This window comes from Myotis lucifugus, unplaced genomic scaffold (genome assembly GCF_000147115.1).
Source record: "Myotis lucifugus unplaced genomic scaffold, Myoluc2.0 scaffold_15, whole genome shotgun sequence".
Taxonomy (NCBI): Eukaryota; Metazoa; Chordata; class Mammalia; order Chiroptera; family Vespertilionidae; genus Myotis; species Myotis lucifugus.
In genome coordinates this window covers 12,762,235-12,774,335 of record NW_005871063.1, presented here as the reverse complement: position 1 = coordinate 12,774,335, position 12,101 = coordinate 12,762,235, and the positions used below count along the sequence as shown (strand labels likewise).

Genomic DNA, 12,101 nt, shown 5'->3' with positions numbered 1-12,101 from the left:
AAATAGGAACACTGCTGCAACTGTAAATATTGCAGACCTCTTCAAATTGTGGAGAGGATTGAATGATAAACCAATGCTTGGTACAGAAACAGCTCTGAAACATTAGCTTATTATATCAATAATAATAAGAATGACAGTGATAAGAAATTATGAAAAAATATGGGTCCAATCATTGACCTTTTCAATTCTGACTAAACAACTAGGTCAGAGTAGAATGTGGTAGAAAACTAATAATGATAACTAATGGTGATACTTTCTCTTTATAACCTAAAATGGGCTGGTATTGACGTAAAATCACGATTCAAAATACACGCTTGAATTTCATTTGTAAACAGGTGTAAAAAACACTATGACAAATACAATTTCAATGGCATTCACTTCACCAAGAGCTCTTCTAGTTCACCCTACATGGGGTTCCCTGAAAACATTCTGGGTAAACATTTTTTGTACTAAAGCAAGAAATCCCAGGCCACAATGTATGTAATTTAATGGAAATACAGTGAAATCGTCTTGCTTGTTCTTTATGTCAAATTTTGAAAAAGCTTTATGACACTCATATTTTCACCCAGTGTGAAAATTTCAGGCCATAGACACTCATTAAAATTTACTTCAATCATTGAAAATGACACCCACATGGCTACAATTGTGTCAATACTAAATATAAATTATAAATTAAACATTTCTATCGTAAGTGGTAGACCATGAGGGGAAGAAGCAAGAAAATGAAGTTCTGGGGTATTTCCAACCTCATCAACATGCAAACAGTTTAATCATAAGTAAATGACTAGTTACACTTTGTGGTTTGGTAAATTTCCTTCTTCCTTAAATGTAGATTTCATTGGATTTAATTATGGGGTGTTTTAAAAGCACTATATATAAAAGCCCCATCATTTATTTTACTATGAAAAAATTAACATTAAAATAATGAATGGAACTGATAGCCTTATGAAACAGAAGATTTACTTAGTGTTCTATTCACAAACCATAGCATCACAGAGTAATCCTAAAATAAAATATTCTCTGATAACATTTAAAAGTGTAGGTTGTTTAGTATTTAAAAAATTTTGTTTAAATTAAGTGGGGGTTTTTTATGTGTGTATCTGACTTAGTGAAAAAAAGAATGGAAGTAGTGGACACAAGGTATTTCCTTATCTTTTCATGCCCAGATTGTCAATCTCCCAAGATTAGAAAAGGGAAAACTGTCCATTGTGAGGCCACCATGCCTCCTAGACCAACCACTGACAGTCCAGTTTCTTTCAAGAATGAAATAGATGACAGCAAGCCACACTGATCTGAAGCACGTGCCAAAATATCTTTGAATTTCATCTAGAGAGAGCTTGTTTTTAAAGTATTTTTCATGGGCTTTTATCCCAATTACATTTTTTTCAAAGTATTCCAATTCAGAAAAGAATTGTTAAAATGCAGTTACCATTCCAGATTGTTAAAATTGTTCATTACTGTAAAATGTATTAATTATAAACAACATACTGGCAAAGAAGTTGCATTCTGAATATCTGTAAGATAATCCTCCTATAATATTCTGTTTCTCTCAAAGCCAATATTAAAGGAATATTTTACTCAAACTTATAATAAGTGCTTGTAATGGGCCAGTCCACAATGCTGATTTTCCTCCTTTCTAAAAAAAATGATTTACAACCTAGACAGATCCAGTTTTCTACCATAATTACTTCTGTCTCTTTCTTAGGGTTCCTTCATTTAAAAAAATATTATTTAATAATTGAGAAAGAAAGAGAGAGAGAGGAAGAGAGAGAGAGCGAGAGAGAGATTTGTTATTCCACTTATTTTATGCATCCATTAGTTGCTTCTTATGTATGTCCTGATTTAGGATCGAACCCTCAACCTTGGCATATCAGGATGACACTCTAACCGAGTTATCTGTCCAGGGATGTTAGGGTTCCTTCTAACAACAGAGAGTACTAAAAAAATCTTTATATTCAGTACTAGTAAAAAATTTAAAAAGGTAGTGTTTAAATGGATATGTATCTTCATGAAAATGAAGACCCAAGATTCAATTGAAAGAGAAATTATATAGTCCACTTCCTTCACTTAATTAATTATATTTTGTCAAAATTACAAGCTAAAGAAAATTACAGACAGATGGGTACTTGACATATAGTGAGGGATAGAAAATCACTTTTATAAAATACCATATATGATTGTCTAAGCAATATGCTGTACACCTGAAACTAATACAAAGTAATACTGAATGTCAACTGTAACTGAAAAATAAAATTGAAAAAGGTGAATTAATCCAATAGCAAAAGTTTGTTCTAAAAAACAAAAAGAAAATTACAAAGAAGAGAATTCCAACCACCAACAAATACACTGATGGTACCTAGCTAACATCCATTCTTCTTGCTTTTTCCTCTTCCTAATATAAACTAGATAATTAGTTGCAGTATTGACCCTCCCTGGCTCAGCCATGGCCCTGAAGAGCTATCTGGGTGGTCATCCCATTCCTCTTTTAATGACTGGCGAAGGTATTGGCAGATGATGTTACTCTGGCCAATGAGTTATGAAGAATGGTTTGCTGGAGAAATTTTGCGTAAAACGTCCTTCCTTAAGAAAATACCCAAGTCTTTGGAATTTATTAGGCATAAATTGATGCAATGCCTGGAACTAGTACAGTCAACTTGTGACTCCTGGAGGAAACAGCCCTGTGATGACACCAACTCTAAGGCCAGCAGAATGGAGCAGCGTGAAGGACCCGCATGCTGTTGACACTATTGACCACCTAGGGCTGCCCAACTACCCTGCTAGTTCGCTAACTGATAATTTATTTGTCATTTGCCACTTTGAGTACAATTTGCTATTGCCTGCTGTGGAATAGAACCTAACTCATATACCTACCCCTTACATTACTCATTGTATGTATTCAGGCACAGTAGCTTTGTGAGTGGAAGTGTAAGAAACACATTTTTACAAGATACGTGCATCTTATAAAAATTCAAACAAGTTAAAAAAGTATGATGATAAAAGTAAAAGCCCATCTAACACCCAAGACCATGGACACACACACAAACCTTTTCCTGATTTCTTTCTATCAATACATGAATTCTCTGGTATATGAGTGAATAGACAAAATATATACTTTTATAAAAATGAGATATTACATATTTTTATTTAAAATTATTAAATATCAATTAATTTAACAATAAAAACTATAGTTGAAGGGACTATAAACATAATTATATAAACTATTTTTAAAAATTAGTGTTTGGAATTCATTCATTCATTCATTCATTATTTGGTTGTCCAATGATGTTTCATGGAAATACTTCCCTTCGTAGTTCTTGACTAGCAGGGCATCCCACTGCATCGCTGCTGATGTCATCCATGATGTCAAGAGGGTGGTAGCCATCAACACCGCCATCCACAGACTGGGCAGACCCCAGGATCTCTTTAATGGTTCCAGAGAGTTCTCCAGCAAAAGATCAGTCACATCTCTCAGGCAATGTTGACAATCTCATCAAAAGTGATATTTCCACTTGCTTAATTTTTATTTTCTTTTTCGGCTTCTTTCTGTCTTGTGGTGGTTCTTTGAGGGTTTTGATGGTCAGGGCAGAGGCAGAAGGCACTCTCTCAATCAGGGCCTGTCTGTTCTGAATGGTCAGTTTCACTGTAACCCTGAGACCCCTCCATCACCAGTCGCTTTGGCGATGTCATCAGCAACCTTTGTTGGAGACAGACCCAGGGGCAGATCTGGGGTGTCAGGGCAGACATAGCACCCACTTCTCCATCAGTGCACCTCAGGCATACAATTTGGATCTCGGGGTGGAACTTGGGCATGGTGGAGGCACCCGGTGTCCAATAAACCTGGATTCCGGACAACTGGAGAAAGCTGCCCAAGCCTCCACTGAGCTGAAAGCTGGAGTCTTTTTATTTTTTTTATCTCTATGTTTCTATTTTAAGCAGCAGGGAGTCTGTCCCTGCTCAGGAAGAAGATATTAACACTTTTACACATTCCTCCTTCTCACCTCTCCCCAATGTCTCATATTGGTTAGCTTTATGAATATTTTTACATTGCCCTACTTTATAAAATGCGCTTTCTGTCCTGTAACCACAATCTCATAATTGTTTAAATAGATTCAATGTTGCTTCATTAATCTTACTATGCTTTCTCCACTTCTGAATTCCATTTTTTTGCTTGTAGTTCATCTCTTCATTGTGTGGGTTTTATTGTTAAGCATTGTAGTTCATGTCTGAGAATTTCTACCTTGCCTGTTTATTTTCACTATATTTTAGTAACATCTTGCCTGGGTGGAACAGTGGATTGAACTTCTAGAACTTCAGAGATCTTTCATTATCCTCTGGTATTAGATACTGGAAACGTTTGATGTTTTATTAAGTCTCACAGATTCCCTTCCTACCCTCCCCCACCATAGATCTTTGCTTTATCTGCGTAAACCTCTGGAAAATTATTTGTCATTTTTAATTCAATAGCCCCGTTAGGGTATGACTATATGCTGAACATTTCTAGAAAATCTTCCTAAAAGATGGGAACTCTTTTAATCTGCAGATTTATTTTTTACTCTTTCAGTGAAATGACCCTTCTTCATTTTCACAAAATTATCTTCCGTTTAAATGTTTTGAAACATCAATTTCAGGGACATAAATAATTTTTGTTATACTGCCTTTGTCTTTCTCATCATTGACTTCTCTCCAAATGCTTTAATTTTCCTTTCTCATTCCAACTGATTGTCTCAAGCCTTTCCTCTTTGTTGGTAAAGATTTTCACTGGTGTCTATTCTGTTTCCTGCTATTTCTAATGAATATTTTTTTGTTCTATAATTATCGTGCTTTTTTCATTCCCAATCTGTTTCCCTAGATCTAAAATATCCTTTTTCATCTCACACTATTGTTTCATCATCTCATCGTTGAGTTATTCTTTTACAGAATTTATGTTCTTATTAAATTAGGTACTCTATTTATAAGAAACAATTATTAGACAATTCCCTGGATTCAGTGAGTTGATGTTTTCTTCTTGGTGGCAGCTCTAAGCTTAGTGGGAGGAGGGTATTACATTGCAAGGAGCTATTGATCACCTCCCCAATGGGGAGTGTTGCTCCAAAGCTTTCATTTCTCCAGAGAGGCAATGTTTGTTCACCTTCTTCCATTTCACTAGTTCCTCTTCCAAAATCCTTTCTGCTATTCCTCAGTCACAAGAAACAACAGCAACAATAAAACCAAACAAAACACAACAGAAATGGAAGATACCTCATCAGTTTGCCTCTCTCTAGAGTTGGAGAGAATTTTCAGCAAGTTGCCATCTTGTCAGTAAAATTCTACGGGACTCTCAGGATTCAGGCCCTGATAGGTCTCTCTGTTTCTGATCACGGGTTCCATTTTTTCCTTGACTATTAGTTTCTGAGGTACATTGCAGTAGGTCTGCCATTCATTTTCTTTGCTCAGTTATTGTTACTATTGTGTGTATGTGGGGGGAGGGGGCAGTTACTGGCTTATACTATTTTAGGATCACTATATTTTCTACTAGTGGTGAGAAATTATACACTACATTTTCAAATTTTTTATCTCCAAAATCAAAAGCACCCTTTAAAATTCATAATGTGGGTTTCTTTTAGTCTTCTTACTTAACGGATTATACAATAATCCACCTGTGTCCACAGAAATAAAAAAAAAATACTCATTCCTGTCCCCATTATGAACAGGCCTATTTATAACTAGCTCTTTGATTGCTACCTATCAAATATTCAAATTGATAACAGCCTTGTACGTGAAGATAACCCAAGTTAGAGAATAGCAAAACAGCAATTATGGGGAATACCAGAAGTGATTCTTGACATGACAGGAGCATTTCACAGACTTACATTTTCATAATTAGATTCTGCTTTCCAAGCAGACATAAACGACTACTGAGTCTAAAATGTTCCTTTCCCCTTGACAATACACAGGCCAAGCGGGAAAAGAGTCTCAAAAGGTGAAGATACACTTTCCATAAAGAAATTCAGGATTTGGTTCTAAATGGTTTTCTTTTATACCCTAAAATAAGAATACAAAGTAAAAATGAAGAAATAAAAAGCAAAAAAGGGAAAAAGAAAACAATAAAGAATGAAGACAGAGTGAAAATGTGTTCCTTATTGAGAATGTATTTTACATTAATGCTGTACAAACTCTAGGAAATACTCTCATAATAATGGTTCCAATCTTGTCTGGACAGCTCTGCTGTCCAAAGCGTTAAGCAATTTGCCTGGCCACTGAAGAACACCCCTGATCCACCAGCCACTGCCGAGTGACCTGAGTCAATATTTGCACGTGCTTCAGTTTCTGCTGTAGTTATTCCTTATATAGGCCCATACGAGCCTTAAAAGTACAGGCTGGCAAAATATGTCACTCATACTGAACTCCAAGATTCAATATGATAACGCCTTTTTAACTAAAAAGACATTAGCACTATATTGAAGAACATAGTTCTACCTAAGATGTCTAGCCTGGGTGGGTCAATATTAGGGAAAAAAATGGAACTATATAAAACACAATTCAATAGCATATAAAGATCTCTGGAGAAAAATCTTCTATATTAATGCATAGTATTCAATATAACCAGAATAACAAATGGGAACTCTAAAACAGTGGCTAACAACAAAACTTTTAGAACAATTAATCACAAGAAATCTGCAGTTGGGATTTCACTGTTCAACTGCATATTCTACAACTTGTTTGCCTTTGATTCTATGTAATGCACTGAGACATCTCATAGAGCACACACCTGCATGCACACACTAGCTGCTCTGATTTACAGTCACAATTTGCACAAGGAAGCAATTTAATTCTTATCAGACCAGAAAAAAACATAGCTGATTTACTGATAACTAAAGGTAACTCTCTATCAAAACAAAAAATAATTCCCCACTGTGACAAATAAGCTAACTCATCTGTCTTGATCAGAGAGATAGAGCCAAGGACTGAAGAGCCAGGAGCCCAGGTTCACTCACTAGAAACAATAATAATAATAGAGAGTACACACTTTAATAATAGGAGGTCACATTTCAACCTCACATGAATGCCATGAGGTAATCAGGAGGACATCATTATTCCTCAAGTTACAGGTGAGTAAAGCAGTCCCACCATGGACTAGCAGCAGAGCTCTCAGAACACGGAGCTTTTGACCCCTAGAACAGTGCTCTCGCCAGCACTCTGCACTGTCACCATATCTCTTTTCTCTCTTTCAGACCCAAAGACTCCATCTGTTTCTAAGCCCATCCATCACATCCATGCCACTGATCCAAAAGGGAGTTGAACAAGATTTGTAACTAAACTAAGATAAACAGCCCTAATCCAGAGATTAATTTAAAGGACCCCTCCCCTCCTCGCATCAGTGACTCAAAGTTTGCTGCACATTAGGATTGCTTGGAAGAGTTTATCCCCATACTCAAGCTGTTTCCTATACAATTAAATCAGAAACACTGAGGATGGAACCCAGGCATCAGCATTTTGTAAAGTACTGCCGGTGACCCCAAGTGTCAGAGCCAAGTTCCTCAGGGGAAGCATGCAATAAAGACTGGGGAGATTACATTTAAGGACATATTATATTAAACAAAATTAAACACTGCACAGCATGATAGGAAATATGCAAATGGTTTATGTTTCAAATTTTAAAAATAAATAGAAAGTGGAGTTTCCTTCTTTATACCAGACAGACTTGGGAGTTTTTATCAATCTACATCACTTTTCCTTTCATTGCTGGTGCTTCAATGTTGCTTCCTGCAGAACTGACAGCAGCACGGACTGCCCCAAGCACTGCCCTGCTTGGAATAGTGTTGCTTTGCATAAAAATCATTAAATGTTGGAAAGATGACTCTCAACTGAAGTCGGGGAAAGTTAGGTAAAATTATCAGACACTGAGAAAGAGTGAAGCTTGTAAACACCTGTAGTGAGAATCAATGTCAGGAGACAATTGCAGCTTCGTTTCGTTTCTATCCTCTGGAAAAAATATCAAATTTGCAGTCCAGAGATGAGGACTAAAAGGATAAAGTGCAATACTAAAAGATATCTGAAATGGTTATTTCGAAAGAGTTGGTCCATATTTAAAAAGTAAAATGCTAAGAAGTTAAACGACCAGTTCCATTAAAGACACATCAGCTGACCCCTCCCCAAGCTCTTGTCAAATTCACAACCAGGAAGATAATAAACAGCTGGATTACTGGTACAATTGCTTTAGGTAAACAGACACTATCAATTAATAGAATTCCTGTCACTTAAGCGTCAACATACCAAATCGTACAAACGGATTATTTTATTCCAATTCCATGAAAAGATTGGGTCAACAGGAGAATCTTGAAACCCTCATTATTAACCGAGGTTGAAAGAAAACTCACTTCCAGCACAGATCCGTGGAGGGAAAGATGTTCCACAGTGAAACATACATCCTGCCAACCTGTGGAATATTTCTTTCCCTAGCTCTACCAAGTAAACACTGTTTGATGTTGCATTTTTATCGTGGAAGTCTGAATGGTGAGCTATGATTCTGATTAAGCCCACATAGGAACTTAGAAGCTGTTAAGGAGAACTTTAAGTCCATTTAGATGGACGCATTCAGAAGAGGACCAAAACAAACCCTAATCTTTATGAGCTAGCTGGAGGAAGTACACGGGAAAAGCACCAGTGACAAATAAGTGATATTGCCTGGAGAGTCTACTCTTGGAATAGACAGAAATTGGTAAAGCTGACAAGCTTTCTCTCTCATCAGCACACCTCCTTAAAGGCACCGGCACAGACACAGACAGAGAAAGTAGAAATTGGGAGCTGTTACTGTTCTTTAAAACATTGCACCTGCATATAACACCTCTGTTGTGTGCTATGCCATTGCATCTGACTGACGATGCTAGCTAGACTCTCCACCTGGCTTGGAAGAAAACGAAAATAACCATCTGCTAATAATAATTCTATTTCATTCTAAATAGTTTCATTTCAGGCTGATGAGAAAAAAAAGACACATTAAAACTACCTTCACAACTCCGGAGCACGCACATTTCAGAAGGTAGGTCTATAAATAAATGTGCTTCTGTACTGCACACTGTAAACACAAAACTGTCAGGCTAGCGAGGGCTGCAATTTAAACTGGAGCCCCGGTATGAACTTACCTGGTTTTTAAAGTCCCATTAGAATATGCTTCCCATCAGTACTGAGCTCCTTTTTCTAGTTACACAGTCAGGCAAACACCCCCAACTACATCTGACTTTATCTCAGCCCCATCCTTGCTCAGAAGCTTGCGATTTCATTCAGAAGCAGCCGGCCCTCAGCAGACTGAATATGCACAGAAACAGCAATGAAAGGGATCGAAGATAAACCCCACCGTCGCAGCAAGAAAACAGCAGCAGGAGCACCAAAAAGCAGCTAAGAGAGGGGTTTTCCTTCGCTGCGCTCCCCCAAGCCAGCCCCCTTTCCTGGGTACAACGTCTCAGTGAGGAGAGAGGCTCTTACCTGAGCTGAGCATACTGTGCATTCTCTGCTGAGCCAAGAGCTGCTCGCGTCCAGCCACCCCATCTGAGGAAAAACACGAGTCACTCTCGTAAATTGTCTGCAGCATATTGCAATCACTCTGACTTCAGCTCCATGAAAGATTCATCTCTGCTCTGTGCAGGGGCCCCGGAGCTACCCTCCCTGGGCTGGTCCTCCCTCCTCCCCAAGGAGAAACAGCAGAGGATCGACTCCCACTACGGTTTCCTTTCTGTTCAGATGGACACACACTTTTTTCCAAAGACCTGGACACTTTTCCCATGTTACCAACCTGTGTGCAGAGCAGAAAGGATCGGGTGGATGCTCTGGCTCTCTGGAGTTCAGGTTATCCTGAACACTAAAAAGCAGGTGGGAGATGGGGATGTGCTTCAGGGATATTGCTTTGTCAGAATAAGTAGAAAAATATTAACTCTACCCACGAGAAAGAGAAACCAAGGAAATCCAGCTGAAAGTTCTTCAGGCTGCTAGAGTTTCCTCGCAAGAAGCGGCAGTCCTGCGAGTGGCTTCAGCTGGTGCCCTTCTCTGTTTGTGTGTGTATCTTCCTCCCTCTCTGGTCTCTCTCAGCTCAAGTTGGCTAAACCCAGTGATAATCCATTTGCATATGAATCAACAACAGCATGGCCCGCAGGCACAGAAATAGAACAATGGTCGGCCTGAGCCAAAAATAGGTCAAGCCTGGCCGAGTGATTGGAGCCTGCATTAATGCATTTAAAAATACCCCAGCAAACCCAGCTGTCCAGCCTCTATCTTTCAAACCATAATTCTCTATTGCAGGGCCTTAGGAGCAATTAACTCTTTCCTTCCTTCCAGCTTGCTTTCCACACTGTTTCCACACTGGCGATTTGCATCCAAAGAAAGGAAGGCAAGAAAAAAAAAATTAAGAAACATAATTCTAAGAGGGCAAATGCACATATATTTCATTTCGTTTTATTTTTGTAGTATGTGTTTTTGGAAAAGAGAGGAGAGAAGTGCAGAGCTCTGTATTGGTTCTAAAATAATACTGGAAGCTTTTGCTCATAATGTGGTTTCTGCCTCACCCACGCACAGCAATCCTGGCGTTCTATTTTTGTTGCCTGTTTCTTTGGCTACACTGCAGTTGGCTGTGGCACTAGAAGCTTTTCTGCCTTCTAGTTTCAAGACTGACAGGAGATTTAGTAGAGGTAGTTTCGGAAAACAAGCACACTCCAGAATAAAATATTTATGAAGGATGGCTTGATTTTTTTTTACTTGCTATTTATGTAAGGCAATTGTCCATTTCACAAATCTAGATATGATGGTGGTACCCAATATCAATTTTATCACATCCAGCCTCTATGATATTTACACTTAAAAGAATAGCTTAGACCTGAAAATATTTCATCTCTTTCAGCCTCTCAGGCTAAACTCAATTTACCTGTGAAAGGAGAAGCAGGTGTGGGTGTTTTCTTATAGATGGATGCAGAATTAGTAAAGCATGCACCATCAATAAATAAATACACTGAGTCCCCAGCTGTTCATCTCTACATTGGTTACCTGAAAAACAGACCTCACTTTTCTAAAACAAATAGCATTTATAAAAGTTGATAGATTCCCAAACCAACACACATTGGGGAACTCATCTATAAAGTAAATATATTACAGTATGTAATCCTAAGGATTCTATAGTCTATGGTATGCACTTATAATATCATTTGTGCATCACAGATTGGGTTGCAAGCATCTAGCCACTCCAAGGGCAAATGCAAAAGTGATAACCCACTGATCATGGTAGCCTTTCTCCCTTTTCTAAACTAGATGAGCAAGGAAAGTGTAATTCCCAAGGCAGTAGTAGCAACAGAGAAGGAAAGAGAAAAGGCAGAATGTTTCAAGGTTCCCAGAGCAATCCCATGGAGGAGGGACCTCCCTCAAGGACAGAGTGTGGGGCAGAGGAAAGAGAACAAGAGGACACAGAGTTGGGGTGGAAGGGAGGAAACTTGTAAGTCATTAGGCAGGTAACCCACTGCTGAAGAAAATGGCACTGAATTTTCCTTCTTTCATAGATTGACTCCTACTTCTTGCAAAATTATATTTGGACAGATAAATTACAAGATTTAAAAAAGGAACTTATTCCAAACGGCATTTACTTAAGCTAAACAAGAGAATCTTATGTTCCTGTCAGTGGAAAAAAAAATCTTTTAATTCCATCTGGTATTACAAGTGAACTTTCACTCAATTAAGGGATTGGTATATAAGATTCAAGGGATGGAAATACTGTGGATCTGGCAATTTACTTGGAGATGATGTAACCAACCATAGCATTTTAGACCTTGGACATTTGGAGACTGTCTACAATGGTGTTCAAGCTCTCGGTCCCCAGGATGCTGAGGAACCTGGGAGTTGACGCACACTCCATGCAGAAAAGGATCTTCTTCCCACCAGGGTGGCCTCACTTTTATGAGTCTACATTTATTTTTTTTATTATTTTTTTAAATATATTTTATTGATTTTTTTACAGAGAGGAAGGGAGAGAGATAGTTAGAAACATCAATGAGAGAGAAACATCGACCAGCTGCCTCCTGCACATCTCCTACTGGGGATGTGCCCGCAACCCAAGTACATGCCCTTGACCGGAATCGAACCCAGGA

The 12,101-nt window shown here is 38.2% G+C and overlaps 1 protein-coding gene across 10 annotated transcripts in view; it reads right to left on the bottom strand.

The window, feature by feature from the left end:
* HDAC9 (histone deacetylase 9) overlaps positions 1 to 10,253 on the bottom strand; it is a 156,865-nt gene extending 146,612 nt beyond the window's left edge. For 2 of the 10 annotated variants that reach the window (XM_023750776.1, XM_023750779.1), the window contains exons 1-2: positions 9,770 to 10,251; positions 9,463 to 9,525 (exon numbers count right to left, since the gene is read on the bottom strand). In XM_023750776.1, coding sequence (XP_023606544.1) covers positions 9,463 to 9,484 — 22 coding nt within the window. In that variant the 5' untranslated portion in view covers positions 9,485 to 9,525; positions 9,770 to 10,251. Of the gene's footprint in view, positions 1 to 9,462; positions 9,526 to 9,769 lie in introns of all 10 variants that reach the window. The other 8 variants (XM_023750777.1, XM_023750780.1, XM_014452479.2 and 5 more) reach the window with 6 other exon arrangements.
* Positions 10,254 to 12,101: the final 1,848 nt, after the last annotated feature.